Genomic DNA, 20,086 nt, shown 5'->3' with positions numbered 1-20,086 from the left:
TGAATAGGAACAATGAAAAAACACTTAAATTAAATTATGTTTCTTTAGTATATTTCGAAATTGAAAAACTTTTATTTGCAAACTTTGCATTTCATATGTTCTTAATTTGAGGGAGGTTTTTCAAATAAAGAGAGAATAGTCAGGAAGAGTATTTACATTAAATCACATTAATTTATTATAATTTATTATTATATTGAAGTAAAATGATACATTAAAGGGGCAACCCGATGTACTAAGCTTCCGCTATGCGCGGGGTACAGGAAATGGCCGAACCACAAAGGTTTATTGTACGCAATTTTACTCTATATTTCTGTAAGAAACTGTAGACAGGAGTTGAACCCGTGACCTCAAATGATGCGAAGGCTCCACTTCTAAAATGATGCATTAATAAATCATATTTAAGTGATAGAACAATGCATAAAAAATACACTTTGATATTGCACCACAGCGTGTCACGTAGTCATATTGTCCCTTTTTTTGTGTGTGACCATTGTCGAATTAGGAGTAATTTAATTACCAATTTCTGTGACCAAATAGTATAATAGGTGAATTAGAAAAAAAGGAAGAAAAAAAAAAAGGAAAGGAGGCGAGATCACATACGTCTAGAACTTTCTGACCCAGTAGTTTAATTTAATGGTACACCGCCACGTCACCTTACATTTCCCCTTCTCCAAGCCACTACTAGAAATTAGAATAGAATAATCCCTTTTTCTTTCTCTAAAACCCTAAACCCTAGCAACAAACAGCCTCCATAAAAAGAAGCTGCAATCAACCTCAATTCGTCCTTTTTTACTGTATTCTCCAATGGCGACCACCGTATTGCTCAGATCTCTTCGTCGCCGTGAAATTGCTACCTCTTCTCGTTCTGCTTATAAAACTGTATGTAAAGTCTCGATCTTTCTTATCCTTCAACTGTTTTCACAACTGTTATCTCTTAAATCTGTACTCTTCTCCTTAAATTTGTGATTTTAGGTCAGATTGTGTTATTAGTTAGGGGGGGGGGAGGTACTGGGTTTTGATGTTAAATTCTGAAATTGAACTTCACTAAGGTGCTAAATTGTAAGTGGAAACCTAGTTTAATATTACATTTGAAATGCTGACCAACTTAGGAGTTCAATATTTGCAAATACTGAAATAGTATGCGCAGATGGGCCTCAAGTGTTTGTTGTTTATATTTGTTTTTGGTCATTACTTTTGTTGTTTGACAGTGATTGTATGTTAGTATAAGGATAAGCGTTGGGCTTAGAAAAAATCTAGTTTTAGAGTATTCATAATCTACTGTAAAAGCAAAATGATATGACTTATAAAATGAAATCGCTACTGATTGATGGATTTATATAATTGATACTAAGTAATTTGGAATTGAGGGATAGTTAATTGAAGATACTTCTGAGCGGGAGAGAGTGCCTTTACTTTTGTGATGGGTATTGTGTGTTGTGTTAGGACATTCCCCACTCTGAGTGGGATGGTGATATTTAGGACATGTTGCTATCAGGGGAGGAAGATGTGTTTGTAACTCCTAATGCGTTTTCCTTAAGTGGGTGGAAGTCTATCATTTTGTTTGTTAAGATAGATATGGAGTGAATTTTTTTGTAGTTCATCTGGTATGTGCTTATGTGGAGTTCTGCTATGCCGGCTTCGGTGACTGGTTGACATTCAGAAATATATATTTTTGGCAGTTAGTGGTTTTCTCGTGCGAGAACTTTGCTGTTTTTTTTCCCTTTCCTTAAATCAAGATGAGAAAACTTTTGTTGATAAAATAACTTTTGCTTATGTGGGTGCTATGTATGGCTTGTGCAGCTTGCTTCAAACATTAAGCCGTCATGGTGTCCAACACTTGGTGGTGCTAAATTGGCTGGTCTAGCCAGACCGTTTTGGTAACTGCCTTAAGTCTCCTATTTTCAGCTTTATTTTAAGATGAATGATATTTACTTTTCTACTGGAACTCATCTTTCATATGGTGCAGCTCTAGACCTGCTGGAAATGAGATTATTGGGATTGACTTGGGTACCACAAATTCCTGTGTTGCAGTGATGGAGGGCAAGGTAAGAGTTTTGTTCGTTGGCCTAGGGTAAAATTGTTCTTTTAACTCCTCCTGAGACTGAACTAGTATGGTGGATTTGGTACATCTTTTGATGCTTTTATTCATGCAGAACCCGAAAGTGATTGAAAATGCTGAGGGATCTAGGACCACTCCGTCAGTGGTTGCATTTAACCAAAAGGCAGAATTGCTTGTTGGTACTCCGGCAAAACGTCAGGCAGTCACCAATCCTACAAATACCGTTTTTGGGACCAAGCGTCTAATTGGTAGGCGGTTTGATGATCCCCAGACACAGAAGGAAATGAAGATGGTTCCTTACAAAATAGTGAGGGCTTCCAATGGAGATGCTTGGGTTGAATCCAATGGGCAGCAGTATTCCCCAAGTCAGGTTGGAGCATTTGTTTTAACAAAGATGAAGGAAACTGCAGAAGCCTATCTAGGGAAGTCTATAAATAAAGCCGTGATCACTGTTCCAGCTTATTTCAATGATGCTCAGAGGCAGGCAACCAAGGATGCGGGGCGAATTGCAGGCCTTGATGTGCAAAGGATTATTAATGAGCCTACTGCAGCGGCACTTTCCTATGGTATGAACAACAAAGAAGGTCTTGTTGCAGTCTTTGATCTTGGTGGTGGCACCTTTGATGTTTCTATTTTGGAAATATCAAATGGCGTTTTCGAGGTAAATGAAGCAGTTTTGTGTTCTCTTATGTTGTTCATCTTGTTGTTTTGGGACTCCTCTAACTATATACCACTCAGGTCAAAGCAACAAATGGAGACACCTTTTTGGGAGGAGAAGACTTTGACAATACGTTGTTGGAATTTTTGGTGAATGAGTATAAAAGGACAGACGGAATTGACCTGTCAAAAGACAGGCTTGCCCTGCAAAGACTTCGAGAGGCAGCTGAGAAAGCTAAGATAGAGCTATCATCGACCTCACAGACTGAAATTAATTTACCTTTCATCACAGCTGATGCATCAGGAGCTAAACATCTTAATATAACTCTAACTAGATCCAAATTTGAGAATTTGGTGAACAGTTTAATTGAGAGGACAAGGGATCCTTGCAAGAATTGTTTGAAGGATGCTGGAATATCGACAAAAGATGTGGATGAGGTCCTCCTTGTTGGTGGTATGACTCGTGTCCCTAAAGTGCAGGACATTGTTTCTGAGATTTTTGGCAAGAGCCCGTGCAAAGGTGTAAATCCAGACGAAGCAGTTGCCATGGGAGCTGCAATTCAAGGTGGTATTCTCCGTGGCGATGTGAAAGAGTTGCTGCTTCTGGATGTCACTCCATTGTCTCTAGGTATTGAGACTTTAGGAGGTATCTTTACCAGGCTGATCAACAGGAATACCACCATACCTACAAAGAAAAGCCAGGTAAGTTTTTAGGTTCGGACATGTCATTTTAATCTTCATAACTGGCGAACTGCCTATATTCTCAATGTTATATGGACAGGATTTGTTTGTCTTTGGTCATGCCTTCTAACATTTTGCTGCCTCTCCTCTTGATATTCCAGGTGTTCTCTACTGCTGCTGATAACCAAACCCAGGTTGGCATTAAGGTCTTGCAAGGTGAGCGAGAGATGGCATCTGATAATAAGATGCTGGGAGAATTTGAACTTGTTGGTATTCCTCCTGCACCAAGGGGTCTGCCTCAGATAGAAGTCACATTTGACATAGATGCAAATGGACTTGTCACGGTCTCTGCCAAGGACAAGGCCACTGGCAAAGAACAGCAGATCACTATTCGATCATCTGGTGGACTCTCAGAAGATGAGATAGACAAGATGGTCAAGGAAGCTGAGTTGCATGCCCAGAGGGATCAGGAGCGGAAGGCACTGATTGATGTCAGGAACAGTGCAGACACAACCATATACAGTATCGAAAAGAGCTTGAACGAGTACAGGGACAAGGTCCCCAAGGAGGTGGCAACAGAAATTGAAACAGCTGTTTCCGACTTGAGAACGGCAATGGGAGGTGATAACGTTGATGAAATCAAATCGAAGCTTGATGTAGCAAACAAGGCTGTTTCTAAGATTGGACAGCATATGGCTGGTGGTGCCGGAGGTGCCTCTGAAGGCGGCTCTGATGGAGGTTCTCAAGGGGGAGCCCCTGAGGCCGAGTATGAGGAAGTGAAGAAGTAAAATTTCGTGGTGAACACTGAGGATGGCATATTGGAGTTGTTTTTTATCCTCATTCTTTTGTTGAAAATGAAATTTTCTCTGTCAACGTCCTATTTTCTCCCCTAGCATTCTGTAACTAGAAAGTTGATTCGAACTGCTTATGCTTCTGATTTTTTTGTTCTCCAAGTAGAGAGATGAGACCAACCTTTACATTGATTAGCCAATAGTAGAATTTTTGTGAACGCATTCACAGGTGAAAATGAACCACGCCGGCTATTGCCAAATAAATTGCTTAATTCGAGATATATTGCTCCCCTTGTCTTTTAAATTTCTTTTCTTTGGCTTTGTGTTTCTGGGCTGATCTTCAGTGTGGTTGAGCTGCTAGTGCGACAGCAATTAAGACGAGACCCTTGTCGCCTTCTGCCTAATTAAATGTTGTAGGGGTAAGGTCTGCTTATATTTTACCCTTCCCAGATTGCACTTGTGGGACTATATTGAATTTGTTGTTGTAAATTCGAAAACAGTTTAATCCATTTCGAACTCAAGTAGTTTTCAGTTTCAAAAATATTTTCTATACTAACTTTGCAAACTAAGGCAAGCTAAAATTGGGAATATATGTTGAACCGACAAAAATTGGGAAGCGGTGAGCTGAACAAGTACTGATTTTCTCCCTAAAACCGTGCGCAGTTAATAAAAATCTCAAATATGCATTGTGATCAAATAAAACGATCTAATACTTTTAAAAGAAATGGCAGTACCGTACTATCTATCTATATTATATTAAAAGGAGAGTAGTATACATTGTGATTAAGCCAAGTGGCAAGCTAAAATAAAGTCACTTCGCAATTTTAGGACAACATAAATAATTAGAAATTATATATAGAAACATAATTAATGGAGGTAGTTTACTGAATCTTATACATCATCTAAATAGATCTAGACAAATCTAATCTATATATCTATATTTAAATTTATATGTATTGTGGGCATATAAATTTTATTAAAATTAAATCCGTAAAATAATTTGGACTATATTTTAAATTCAAGATACATTGGTCCAAATATATGTTATGGGATAATATAATTGAATTAATTATATAAGTTCAATATAAATGGATTAAATAAATAAGTCTTAATCCATTGGGCTAGCCCATTTAATCTATATTATATTAAAAGGAGAGTAGTATGCATTGTGATTAAGCCAAGTGGCAAGCTAAATTAAAGTCACTTCGCCATTTTAGGACAACATAAATAATTAAAAATTATATATAGAAACATAATTAATGGAGGTAGTTTACTGAATCTTATACATAATCTAAATAGATCTAGACAAATCTAATTTATATATCTATATTTAAATTTATATGTATTGTGGGCATATAATTTTTATTAAAATTAAATCCGTAAAATAATTTGGACTATATTTTAAATTCAAGATACATTGGTCCAAATATATGGTATGGGCTAATATAATTGAATTAATTATATAAGTTCAATATAAATGGATTAAATAAATAAGTCTTAATCCATTGGGCTAGCCCATTTAATTGGGCTAAAGTGATGAGCCCACTTCATTAAGCCCAAATTGTCATATTCCTAGAGGCCCAGTTCCGTGCCACGTGTCAAATGATGTGGCGCGCCAAGTCAAGCGGAAGAGCCAATAGGACCATGCCACGTGTAAAAATGACAAGGCATGTCCAGTCACACTAAAAGGCCAATGAAATCGCGCCACGTGTGCAAGTGACATGTTCTGGCCAATCAAATGCAGTCATGTCATGCTTCAATTTGATTGGTCGGAAAGAGTTTGTTCTTATCACAACTCCTCCCTTCCACAACTATAAATAGGGGTCTTCATAATTCAGAAAAGACACCAGAAGTTATAACAAGAAGCAAGAAAGAGCTCGTGGATCAAACGCTGCAAAATCCTCCACAAGTTTCAAGCTTCAAGTTCAATTTCAAGAAATCAAGTTCAAGCTCAAAAACGAAGAACAAATCAAGTTCAAGCTCAAGAACGAAGAACAAATCAAGTTCAAGAATCAAGCTCAAGAACGAAGACTAAATCAAGTTCAAGTCCAAGCAATCAAGCTCAAGCTCAAGAACAAGATCATCGTTCGTGGCAATAAACATAGATTCAAGATCAAGTTCAAAGGCCCTTGAATTTATTTACCATTAAAAAGAAGAATCAGAGGATTCATACAGATTGTACACTCAAATATTCGAAATTAAATACTACGATTGTTGCGATATTTTCGGTCTTAATTTTATTTTCTCGAACCAAATTTATTATCTACAAATTCTGGCATGCCCATTGGGACAATCTCTACCTCTCATCTCAACTTTTCAATCACCAAAGTTCAAGAACATTGAAATGGCTTCAAAGGAAATCAACTCCGATTCAACTTCCGCCAAGGCTGCTAACTCCAGGTTCTATGCTGATGTGGAAAGCATCCTCGATGTTACCTTTGGAAGCTTCGGACCAGTTACGAGGACCAAAGCAAGCTCTCTAGGACAACAAGCACCCCAAGTGCCATCTGCATCAACCCCTATTTTCGGATCTTCGTCCTCAAAAGGAGCAAGATCTTCCACAAACGCATCTGAAGGAGGAAGCGATGTTGCTGAAAAGATCAAGAAAACTCTTGCTTTGCTTGACCTCTCCGGATCCAAGCACTATGCTGTGAAGGAAGATGATGATGCTTCAAGTGATGGATCCTCCCCACTTACACCACATAGCGTGAGCCAATCAAGGATCAATCTGTGTGAAAATCCATGCTACTCTCCGTCGTCCACGACAATCATGCAAGCCATGGTGACAAACACTTCATCTATGGAGGAGCAGTTGGCAAACTTGATGAAAGCAATCGCTGGCTTGACCAAATGCATGCAAAATCAAGAGGCTAGAATTGACAAGCTAACAGACAAGGTGGGAATCTTGGTGGAAGAAGAATCCACCCATGCACCCGGCAAGCTCCCAGAAGTTCTAGAGAGTGACTCTCCCCCAAGACAAGCAGCATCCACTAAGGCTATCCCTGTCTCATCTGAAGGGATGATTCCAATCGATCAACTGAAGGAGTTCATCGAAGGAACCATTAAGAACAAATATGAAGTTGCTGCCAAATCTTCCCTTACATATGCAAAGTCGTACACTGCAAGGGTCGATATGTTGAAGATGCTTGCTGGCTATCAACATCCGAAGTTTCAACAGTTTGACGGTAAAGGTATCCCAAAGCAACATGTTGTGCACTTCGTGGAGACATGCAACAATGCTGGGACTTATGGAGATTACCTCATCAAACAGTTTGTCCGCTCGCTAAAGGGAAATGCTTTTGACTGGTACACGGACCTCGAGGCTGGATCTATCGATAGTTGGGATCAACCAGAGCAAGAGTTACTCAATCGCTTTTATAGTACGAGACGTACTATGAGTATGATAGAACTTACAAATACTCGTCAACGAAAAGGGGAACCAGTTATCGACTTTATCAATCGTTGGAGGAATGCAAGCCTCAACTGCAAAGACAGGCTTAGTGAAGCTTCAGGCATAGAGATGTGCATCCAGGGAATGCATTGGGGATTGCGCTACATCTTTCAAGGTATCAAGCCTAGCACATTTGAAGAACTTGCAACTTGTGCCCATGACATGGAATTGAGCATGGCCTCCGCTGGAAATGAAAGGTTACCCATCTATGAACCTCGCAAAGGGAATGACAAGCAAGAAGTCATGAAGTGGGGCAAGTTCGTACCTAAGTCTGAAAGCAAAGAAACTATGAATATCAACTCGTCGCCTGTGAAGTTCACGACGAAGGTGAGCAAGAAGCAGAGTATGAAATCCACTTCTTTTCAAGATAAGCCAAGTGGAAAGTTGACTCTAAAAGAAATGCAAGAGAAGGAGTACCCATTTCTGGATTCTGATGTGCCAGCCATTTTCGAAGAACTCCTCGAGTTAAATCTTATTGAGCTTCCGGAGATGAAGCGACCAAATGAAGTTGGGAAAACAAATGACCCAAATTACTGGAAATATCACCGACTTGTAAGCCATCCTATGGAGAAGTGCTTTGTCTTCAAGGACAAAGTCATGGACTTGGCTCGCGAAAAGAATATCGTGCTTGAAGATGAGAAAGCAAGTGCAAACCAAGTCTCTATCACCTTTGGCTCATTTAGTCCGGATGAATTATGCGGTTTTAAAGAAAGCAAAGATGAAGGATTACTGGAGAGCGACGAAGCTGAAGTCAATCAACCTGATGATGATGAAGGTTGGACATTGGTGACTCGTCGTAGGCACCACAAAAGGAGCTCACGAAAAGGATCAATAGAACAACCAACAAGGAAGATGATGGTAAAAAGACCAACGAAAAAGAATCCAGTTAGGCATTTGAAGAAAGCAAAAGTGGAGATGCACCATCCTCAAAAGCCGCAAAATCCAGTGACCTTGGAGGAGTTTTTACCAAGTTGGTTCCGCACGAAGATTTCCCTTGAGGGAATTGACGCCTCTTGTTGCCATGCTGACAAAGGGGAAGAAAAGAGTGATGACCTACAGTTGGCACCATCTTCGGAAAAGCCCGTCGAGTCCACTCCTCAATAAGTTAATGCTTGTGAGTAAAAGGCCACGCTCACAAATGACAATCTTTTGCTAGGTGACACTCCTCATAACCGCCCATTGTACCTGGTTGGCTATATGCGCGCGATGAAAGGGTAAATCGGATTTTGGTTGATGGAGGATCCTCAGTGAACATTTTGCCAATCCACACAGTGAAAGAACTTGGTATTCCCATGAACTAACTCTCAGAAAGTCGTGTGATGATCCAAGGATTCAACCAAGGGGGGCAAAGAGCCATAGGCGCGATCAGGCTGGGAATCACTATTGAAGATATGCAATCAGGTGCATGGTTGCATGTGATTGATTCGAAGACTTCATACAATGTTTTGCTTGGGAGGCCTTGGATACATGAGAATAAAGTAGTTCTATCTACCTACCATCAATGTTTAAAATACTACGAGGGTGAAGTCGAGAAGACAATAGTTGCTGATGATGAGCCATTCACCGAGGCTGAGTCACACTTCGCTGATGCAAAGTTCTACTTGAAGAACCGCGTTGTGAAGGAGCTGAAAGCTGATGATGGCATGAAAAGCAAGAATAAAGAGCCCTCAACAAAAAGAGAAGAGGTGACTACTGGTGAAGCCAAAGCTGTTAGTAAGAAGGTACAACTCAATGCAAATAAATCTTATAGAGGGAATATTACGTCTTATGGAAAGAAAGTAAGTCTGGCACTCCAATATGTCCCTAAAAGGAAGAAAGAAGAAGGTGAACCATCTAATCGCCAAGCTAACATGCTAAAGGAGTTAACTCTTCCGATTAAACGAATTGAGGCAGTAAAGTCGTCCTCAATGCCGCTTTCAGGGTTTGTAGCCCAAAATCATTTGCAGAATGTGGCACTCCCTACAAAGCGAATAGATGAAGGTTTTGACCCTAACGCTTACAAGCTATTTGCAAAAGCTGGATACAATCCCAATGAGTCATCAAAGTTAGGAAAACTCCCATCAGAAGCTGCAACAAGGCAACCACCTGAAGGTTTGGGATACAAGCAGTCGTCACCAGTGCGCATCTCAATAAGAAGGGCGAGCAACATTTATATCACTGTAGAAGATGAATCAGCCGCTTCTAACAAGCCTTCTGTCTTTGATCGACTTGGAAAATCACCTGTGAGGACCTCTGTGTTTGAAAGATTGGGTCCACTAAAGAAGGGGAACAAGTTTCGGAGAAACTTTCAAAGCATAAGAACACCGGCTTCACCCAAAATCCAGGAGATCTCTAAGGATTTCCAAAGTTTGGTTCCTTCTAGAATGAGGCGACAAACAAAGCTTGTGGTTTTATGTAAAGAAGTACTGAAGGTAAAGCCATATACTGTGGTCTATACTAAGAAACGTGATGTAGACGAAGAAAGTGTGGGTTCTTCGTATCATGTTACTGTACAAGTCGAGAATGGCATTCCATCTTCAATGGAAGATAATGCAGAATTGGAGGATGTTTCGTTGTGTTATCACATATCCTTCAATGATGGGGACCCTCAAGAAGATGAAGATGCGAAAGATGCTCCACCTGAACTTGAAAAAGGAGTGAAGACGACAGTTGATGCCTTAAAAGAAGTTAACCTTGGCACCGATGAAGAACCAAGACCCATCTACCTAAGTGCTTTACTAGAAGCTAATGAAGAGAGCACTTATATTGAGTTACTCAAAGAGTTCAGGGATGTCTTTGCTTGGAGTTACAAAGAGATGCCTGGATTGGACCCGAAAGTAGAAGTCCATCACCTTGCAGTCAAAAATGGTGCTCGCCCTGTTAAACAAGCTCAAAGGCATTTTAGGCCGGACTTGGTTCCCCTGATTGAAACTGAAGTTAACAAACTCATTGAAGCTGGATTTATTCGGGAAGTTAAATACCTAACATAGGTTTCAAGTATTGTCCCTGTAAGGAAGAAGAATGGCCAGATTCGAGTATGCGTTGACTTCAAGGACCTCAATAATGCATGTCCCAAAGATAAATTCCCGCTTCCTATTCCAGAGCTGATGATCGATGCTACTACTGGTTACGAGGCAATGTCTTTCATGGACGGTTCATCGGGCTATAACCAAATTCGCATGGCACCAAAAGATGAAGAGCTTACTGCGTTCCGCACCCCCAAAGGGTATTTATTGCTACAAGGAAATGCATTTTGGCTTGAAAAATGCTGATGCTACTTACCAAAGGGCTATGCAGAATATTTTCAACGATCTTCTCCACAAAAATGTCGAATGCTATGTTGACGACTTGGTGGTGAAATCAAGAGAGAAGGGCGACCACATGAAAGACTTGAGGATGGTATTTGAATTACTCCGGAGGTACCAACTTAGGATGAATCCGTTGAAATGTGCCTTTGGAGTTACTTCTGGAAAGTTCCTTGGTTTCATTGTCCGACATCGGGGGATCGAAATTGATCAAGCCAAAGTGGATGCCATTTTGAATATTCCTGAGCCTCGAGATATACATGAATTGAAAAGTCTGCAAGGAAAGCTAGTATACCTTAGAAGATTCATATCAAACCTGGCTGGGAGGTGCCAACCATTTTGTCGTCTCATGAAGAAAGGCGTTCCTTTTAAGTGGGACCAAGCTTGTAGCAATGCCTTCGAAAGTATCAAAACCTACTTGATGAAGCCTCCAGTTTTAGCAACACCTATACCTGGATATACATTGCAGCGCAGGAAAGGTCTGTTGGAGCACTATTGGCCCAAGAAAATAGTGAGGGGAAAGAAAACTCTCTTTACTACTTGAGCAGGATGATGACACCTAACGAGTTGAATTATCCGCCAATTGAAAAGTTGTGTTTGGCGCTAGTCTTCTCAATTCAAAAGTTGAAGCACTACTTTCAGGCTCACGTTGTTCGTCTTGTTTCTAAAGCAAATCCCATCAAGTTCGTGATGTCAAAACCTGTTCTTAGTGATCGACTAGCGAGATGGTACATCTAATTTCAACAATTCAAGATTTTGTACATCCCTTAGAAGGCTGTAAAAGGATAGGCATTGGCAGACTTCTTAGCAGATCATCCGATACCTGATAACTGGGAGCTAACTGATGAACTACCTGATGAGGACGCAATGGTCGTTGAAGTTCAACCTCCATGGAAGATGTACTTTGATGGTGATGCGCATCGTGGGGGAGTCGGGGTTGGCGTAGTATTTGTCACTCCCCAAGGTGAAGTCTTGCCCTACTCCTTCACCTTGACACAACTTTGTTCCAACAATGTTGCTGAGTATCAAGCATTAATACTTGGGCTCGAAATGGCCGTTGAAATGAAGCAATTGCAATTGCAAGTATTTGGTGACTCCCAGTTAGTGGTCAATCAACTTTTGGGTAGTTATGAGGTTAAGAAGCCTGAACTATGCCCATATCATGATTACGCTAAAAAGTGATGGGGTGGCTCGGTGATATGACTATTCAGCATGTGCCAAGGAAGAAAATAAGAAGGTTAATGCTTTAGCTACTCTAGCTTCATCATTAGCCCTGCCTGGCCAAGTGCAAGTTACCGTCTACAAAAAATGGGTAGTACCGCCGCCAAATGAGGCTGAAGGTGAAGAAGACGAACTCAAGCATTTTGTTGCTGTTTCTGAAGCTGAGAAAGAAGAATGGCGACAACCCATTATCGATTACTTATGCTATAGGATACTTCCAGAAAATCCGAGGAGAAGGACTGAAATCCGTCGTCGTGCACCTCTCTTCCTTTACTAAAAGGATACTCTATACAGAAGGTCATTCGAGGGAGTACTCTTACGATGCTTAGGAGAAGAAGAAGCTCTCCAAGCTTTACAAGAGGCACATTCTGGGGTATGTGGGTCACACCAGTCCGGACCAAAGCTCCACTTCTATATAAAAGGATGGGATATTATTGGCCAACGATGGTAAAAGATTGCTTGGACTACGCTCGAAGATGCAATGCTTGTCAATTCCATGCGAATTTTATTCATCAACCTCCTGAAGTGTTGCACCCGACTATTGCATCTTGGCCATTTGATGCTTGGGGATTAGATGTTGTTGGACCACTGCCAAAGTCCTATGGTGGGAACCTATACATCTTGGTTGCAACTGACTACTTCTCGAAATGGGCTGAAGTTATTGCTCTTAAAGAAGTAAAGAAGGAAAATGTTGCAAGTTTCATCCGAGTAAACATTATTTATCGCTTTGGCATTCCTCGTTACATAATAACGGATAATGGAAAGCCATTCGATAATAGGTTGATGAACAAGATTTGTGATCTCTTTGGCTTCAAGCAACGTAACTCTTCGATGTACAATGCTGCCGCCAATGGTCTAGCTGAGGCATTCAACAAGACTTTATGCAACTTGTTAAAGAAATTCGTCTCCAAATCCAAATGAGATTGGAATGACCGTATGGAAGAAGCTCTATGGGCATATAGGATGACTCACTGCACGCCAACACAGGCGACTCCTTATTCACTTGTTTATGGAGTCGAAGTCGTCGTACCACTTGAACGTCAAATACCTTCATTGCGACTGGCTATTCAAGAAGGGATCACTGATGAAGAAAATGCTCGACTTCGATTAGAAGAGTTGGAAGCTCTTGATGAAAAGAGATTGGAAGCTCAATAGAGTCTTGAATGTTATCAAGCTCGATTATCTCGCGCCTTCAATAAAAGAGTTCGCCCGAGATCCTTTCAAGTAGGAGATCAAGTCCTTGCCGTACGAAGACCCATAATTACTTCCCATAAACCTGTAGGGAAGTTCACTTCAAAATGGGATGGGCCATATATCGTACAAGAAGCTTACTCAAGTGGGGCTTACAAACTGGTTGATGCAGATGGTATGAGAATCGGCCCTATCAATGGCAAGTTTTTGAAGAAGTATTATCCTTGAAGTTGCAACACTCCTCGACGTACGAGCCTAAACTGCAAGTCATGATGCTCCTTGACGCATGAGCCTAAACTGCATGTTGCCACACTCCTGGCCCGCAAGAGTATAAACTGTGTACGGCCCAAAAAAAGTCTGCTAAGTTGAAAATCTCGAAAGAGGCGGCCTAGGCAAAAGTTAGGACGTAAAAAAAAACTACCCAGTCTGAACTATGGTATGACTTGATCCTTTTCACCGAGGTACGTAGGCAGCTTAGAGTTTCATTCTAAGTTCAGTCGCATAAGTTCAAAAATACATATTGCCCCAATTGTTATTCGAATGAAGTATGAAGGAATGTAAGATCAAGCTGAAATGCCATCCTCCTACTGAACTTTGACCTCATTTGATTTAAAGGGGGAAACCCTCCATGGTAAATTGATATCTTCGATGGGCCGATTTTAGGAGGATGTCAAGTATTTGCATTGAAGTCCAGGGATTCTCTATGTCTTCAGGTTCGCCAAACCTTCAAGTTTGTTAGTCTCCAAGTCCGCCCTCTGCCTTAAAAAAAAGGGAAGAGAAGAGAGACATCAAAAGGAAACACAAGTATAAGGAAAGGATTGCTTGACACACCGTTTCAAATTCCGTGAGACTTGAACTCAAGATATTTGTGAGAATATAGCTCTTAAATTTCTATTGATGATAAATAAGACATCTTCCGATCTTGAGGTTTCCCTACCAAGATATGAATTTTTGTGAGACTGCGCAAACCTGGAATTGATGGCGTGGTGCAATATAAAGTTGATTTTAAAATATTATCTGGGACGATTCTGAAGTTGTTTGATTGAGAATTTTGGATATATTCTAAATCTGGAAGTCTAGTTTTCTTGAAATCAATAAAGTTAAAGTCTTCAAGTCCGTCGGTCTTCAAGTTGAAGTCTTCAAATCCGTTGATCTTCAAGTTGAAATATTTAGGCCCTCCAAGTCTCAAAAGTTGAAGTCTTCAAGTTCGTCGATCTTCAAGTTGAAGTCTTAAAATTCGCTGATCTTCAAGTTGAAATATTTAGGCCCTCCAAGTCTCAAAGTTGAAGTCTTCAAGTTCGTCGGTCTTCAAGTTTCAGTCTTCAAATTCGTCGGTCTTATAGTTGAATTGTTTAAGCCCTCCGAATCTTCGAGTTGAAAGCTGCAAAGTACGCCAAATCTTCAACGTTTTCCAAGTGTTCAAGTCGATGTCTTCTTCGAGTTGAAGCTTTATAACTTTCCAATCTTAAGGTGGACATATAAGTCCCTTTGCACCTTAAGTTGGCCTCGCCGATAGTCGAGGCACATTGAGAGTAATCTCTCCGATAGTCATGCCACAATGAGAGTAATCTCTCCGATAGTCAGGCTATTTTGAGAGTAATCTCTCCAATAGTCAAGCCACATTTTGTGGACATTTTGAGAGTAATCTCTCTAATAGTCAAGCCACATTATGTGGACATTTTGAGCCAATAGTCAAGCCACATTCTGTGGACATTTTGAGAGTAATCTCTCCGATAGTCAAGCCACATTCTGTGGACATTTTGAGAGTAATCTCTCCGATAGTTAAACCACATTCTGTGGACATATAAGTCTTCCAATCTTAAGGTGGACATATAAGTCCCTTTGCACCTTAAGTTGGCCTCTTCGCGGGTTTGTCCTTAAAAGGAACTATAACTTTTCAATCTTAAGGTGGAAATATGAGTCCCTTTGCACCTTAAGTTGACCTCGCCGATAGTCGAGCCACATTGAGAGTAATCTCTCCGATAGTCAGGCTACATTGAGAGTAATCTCTTCGATAGTCGGGCCGTTTTGAGAGTAATCTCTCCGATATTTGGGCAGGGATGAGTATCTATCCCCTCACACTCTAAGAACGCCTTCTTCATGTGTAGATCATCTTGTTGAACAAGAACATATCTTTCTCGTTTGACCTACAAAAAAAGGACAACAAAACAAGAAAAGCACAGGAAAAGAAGAAGAAATTACCTTCGCGTTAATGCTTTCGAGTCCACAAAAGATAGACTCAAGTGGCTTGCAGATACTTCAAATTGATGCTCAATAAATACGAGCATGTCTTTATATAGATCTTCATAGATGATTTACTTTAGCATATTGACGATGTGGGAATCACGGAATCAGTTCCCGAAAAGAATTTCGACTGCTAAGGCGGCGGTGTAATTTCACGGAATTACCTAGTTGGCTCTAATCTTATGACTGCTTAGCTTCTTCGAGTTCAAGTGGGAATCAGAAACTAATATACGACAAAGTTCAAGTTAACTGAAGCTCATGATTTCCTATTTTCTAGTCATATGGGAATAAGCAAATACGATGTTTGTATGCTATGTGTACGTGGGTTCCTCTGTGTTACTTTTCCATGAGAACAAATGTTTGGTATAAGGTACTAATGTGAGGAAAAGTTCCAAATCAAATAAAAGAAGCTTGGCCTACGTGCTTACACTAGTCCACGTGATTAATATGTATTGTGAAATACAAATATATTTTACATTACTTGAATATGTTTCCGGGAGTATTCATACTAAAATAAATATTTTGCTAATACTTCAAGCCTCGTCTTTTGGAGTTGGATACGCTTAAACCCGTCAAGTCTTGAAGTATGGGGCATTTGTGGGCATATAAATTTTATTAAAATTAAATCCGTAAAATAATTTGGACTATATTTTAAATTCAAGATACATTGGTCCAAATATATGTTATGAGCTAATATAATTGAATTAATTATAGAGAAATTTTCATAAAGCACTATCTTTTAGTGGTAATTAACTATCTATAGATATCATTTGCTATATTACGGATTGTAGATACGTTTTATGTTGTTATAAGATGTATTAGATGTATTTAAGCTACTGTATTCATGAATACAGTAGCAAAAGTAGGCGTGAATCAGGGAAGTCCAGCTAATCAGTCGTTGTATTCGAGTGTATTCGAGTGTATTCGAGTGTATTCATGGCGTGAAACATTGGATTATAGCTGGACAGATTATTGTATTCGATTGTATTCACGGCGTGAAACAGGGAATTACACTGTTTTTAAATAGAAAGTGAATCAATTAACATAATAGACTCCTAATATAACTCAATAAACTCAATTATAACACACAAAATTTGTATTTTCAGTTATAAAAAAGATTCTCAACCGAAAAATACCTCAAAAATATAGCAATCTTCAGAGAAATTATATAATACATCTGAATACATAAATTATATTAATTAAAAAGAATATGAATATATTCATGGCATATAGCGAGACGGTGAATACAATAAAAAAAATAGAATACAGGGGGATACATTGAAATACAGTGGAAAAAGATAGTGAAAACAATGAAATACATGGAATACATTGAGATGCATTGAATTACAATGGGGAAAAAAGACAATTAATACAATGAAATACATAAAAATACAGCGTGATACGTTGAAAAAATATTGAAATATATTAACAAAAAATCAAGTTGCTCAGCCACATACTCCGCCGTCTTTGTTCAAGAACAAACCCTAATTTACGTGAGGACACGCACCGACGTACAAAAACAACTTTGGGTACCCAATAACAAGCCCATTATCCGAAGACAAATTCGCTTATTCAAAATTTAATTCAAAGAGTGAATTGATTTGCCTTTGAAATTGAAGGAGACGTTCTTCATATCACATGGTTCCCCTACTCTTTCCATAGATGAGTCTTTGCCCGCCAGACACTTCTTAAAAGGCTTTAGAGAAAGAATTTTAAATCAAAAGTCGAATGTAATATTGATGATTTCTGCTCATTGGGAAACTTCTGAACCAACTGTTAATTCTATTCGTGGCTGCCATGATACCATTCATGACTTCTAATTTCGTTCAACAATGGAGATGAATCAGGGGAGAATCATGGTTGTATTCATGGAGAAAGAATGACTTTGAGAGAGAGAGAAGGTGGAGAAAAATCTGAAAGAATGAGAGAGAAAAATAATACAAAGCGTATTTTATGGCTTAAGGGTAGGAGATGACCATAAATAGATATTTGGCTATAAAAATCAAAAGGTAGCTATGGAATATAATTTTTTAAAAGGGTATTTATTTAAAATAAATAAGGTATCAACCTTTGCTATAGGAGGTAACTATTCCTTAATTATATAAGTCCAATATAAATGGGTTAAATAAATAAGTCTTAATCCATTGGGTTAGCCCATTTAATTGGGCTAAAGTGATGAGCCCACTTCATTAAGCCCAAATTGTCATCTTCCTAGAGGCCCAGTTCCGTGCCACGTGTCAAATGATGTGGGCGCCAAGTCAAGCGTAAGAGCCAATAGGACCATGCCACGTGTCAAAATGACAAGGCATGTCCAGTCACACTAAAATGCCAATGAAATCGTGCCACGTGTGTAAGTGACATGTTCTGGCCAATCAAATGCAGCCATGTCATGCTTCAATTTGATTGGTCGGAAAGAGTTTATTCTTATCACAACTCCTCCCTTCCACAACTATAAATAGGGGTCTTCATAACTTAGAAAAGACACCAGAAGTTATAACAAAAAGCAAGAAAGAGCTCGTGGATCAAACGCTGCAAAATCCTCCACAAGTTTCAAGCTTCAAGTTCAATTTCAAGAAATCAAGTTCAAGCTCAAGAACGAAGAACAAATCAAGTTCAAGCTCAAGAACGAAGAACAAATCAAGTTCAAGCTCAAGAACGAAGACTAAATCAAGTTCAAGTCCAAGCAATCAAGCTCAAGCTCAAGAACAAGATCATCGTTTGTGGCAATAAACATAGATTCAAGATCAAGTTCAAAGGCCCTTGAATTTATTTACTATTGGAAAGAAGAATCAGAGGATTCATAGAGATTGTACACTCAAATATTCGAAATTAAATACTATGATTGTTGCGATATTTTCGGTCTTGATTTTATTTTCTCAACGCAAATTTATTGTCTACAAATTCTGGCACGCCCAAGGGGACAATCTCTACCTCTCATCTCAACTTTTCGTTCACCAAATACCAAGAACATTGAAATGGCTTCAAAGAAAATCAACTCCAGTTCAACTTCCATATATATATAAAGACGTAAATTGAGATAACATATGACTAAATTGAGATAACTTATGACTATTTATATTTTAGAGTAAGTTAAAATATAAAATAAAACTAAAATTACTTAAGATATTAAAGATTTATTGAGTTTAAAAACTAAATAAATTCAAGCAGCAAAATAAGATCTTACATAAAGTATACAAATTAATTATAAGGAAGAGAAAAATTAAATAATCAACAAAAGATATTTTAATAACAATAAAAATAAATTCATATTAATATTGATAAATCGTGCAAACGAATATTTTATACGTAAATATTACTACAACATTTAGATATAATGTGTTCAAATAATTAAGAAAATATTTTTCTATTATTAATATTTGAATTGATTTTAGTTAGTTTAAGTTTGAAAGCATACCATAATTTTTTGAAAATATAGTCCAATTAAGAAAATAGAATGATAAAAAATTATTTGAATTTGAGATGAGAAAGTATTTTAATTTTTATCTATATTATATTAAAATGAGTGTGGTAAAAATAGATATTAAATTCAAACAAGCTAATAAAAATTCACATGACAATGTAATAATAATAGGTATTGAATAATATAAAATCAATAATAAAGAATAAATAGAAAAAAAACTAAGATTGTTTATCATAGGAAAGAGTGTAAAACTTATTTAAACTTGAGGTGAGAAAGTTTTTTATATTATGATAAGTAAAGTCATAATATAAGTCCACATAACTCAAGTCTAATAATAAAATAAAAAACTAAAAATATTGAACAATAAAAATAAATTAGAGATAATGTAAGGACACTTATAAATCATAAGTTTAGAAAATAAAATAAAGTAAATATACAGTACTTAAAAATATTATTAAATTTTAAATAATTTAAAATTTTCGAGCAATATTTTTGAAACAAAATAAATATTTATTTTATAATTTAAAAATTATATATTTATCTTATATTATTAAATAAAAGTAGTTGAGAATGATATTAAATAAAGTTACGAATTAATGAAAAGCCACATAAAACGTAATAAGACTATATATTAGATTTAAAAAATAGGAAAATTATGTTAACCTATTAGAAATTTACTATTAGAAATGAAAAGAAAAGACTATTTGTATTTAAGATTAGAAAGTTCTTAAAACTACGATGCGAATGCTCAAATTATGAATAATACCACGAAATTGAAGTCTTATTTATGAAAAATAAAATAATAATAAAAAAACAAATTTTTAAATTATAAAATAAATTTCTAATATAGGTAATTTTACAAAAATTAAATTTGTATCTTAAAACTAAAAAAGAAAAAAAATTATGTAAAGAAGTAAAATGACAATGAAAATATTACTACAACATTTAGATATAACATGTTCAAACAATTAAGACAATATTTTTCTGTGATTAATATCTGAATCGAGTGCAGTTAGTTTGAGTTTGAATGCATAGCATAGTTATTTAAAAATGCGGTCCAGTTTACAAAATAAAATGATAAGAATT

General features: G+C 37.9%; 1 protein-coding gene across 1 annotated transcript; it reads left to right on the top strand.

The window, feature by feature from the left end:
• Window positions 1–656: 656 nt before the first annotated feature.
• On the top strand, window positions 657–4,467 carry LOC107775921 (heat shock 70 kDa protein, mitochondrial). The gene is made up of 6 exons (XM_075254272.1): window positions 657–879; window positions 1,801–1,877; window positions 1,967–2,045; window positions 2,154–2,720; window positions 2,798–3,418; window positions 3,559–4,467. Exons 1-6 carry the CDS (start codon window positions 805–807, stop codon window positions 4,183–4,185), a joined length of 2,046 nt encoding a protein of 681 aa, XP_075110373.1. The 5' UTR covers window positions 657–804; the 3' UTR covers window positions 4,186–4,467.
• Window positions 4,468–20,086: the final 15,619 nt, after the last annotated feature.

The sequence above is a fragment of the Nicotiana tabacum genome, chromosome 5, assembly GCF_000715075.1.
Source record: "Nicotiana tabacum cultivar K326 chromosome 5, ASM71507v2, whole genome shotgun sequence".
In the NCBI taxonomy this organism is placed as follows: domain Eukaryota; kingdom Viridiplantae; phylum Streptophyta; class Magnoliopsida; order Solanales; family Solanaceae; genus Nicotiana; species Nicotiana tabacum.
The sequence above is the reverse complement of the archived record's forward strand: the minus strand, read 5'-3'. Positions and strand labels throughout refer to the sequence as shown.

Excerpts from the sequence above, each read along its gene's own strand:
- LOC107775921 (XM_075254272.1), top strand. The coding sequence starts at position 805 with ATGGCGACCACCGTATTGCTCAGATCTCTTCGTCGCCGTGAAATTGCT. Across the intron at positions 880-1,800 it reads CTCGTTCTGCTTATAAAACT|CTTGCTTCAAACATTAAGCC; the intron begins GTATGTAAAGTC and ends TGGCTTGTGCAG. Across the intron at positions 2,046-2,153 it reads TTGCAGTGATGGAGGGCAAG|AACCCGAAAGTGATTGAAAA; the intron begins GTAAGAGTTTTG and ends TTATTCATGCAG.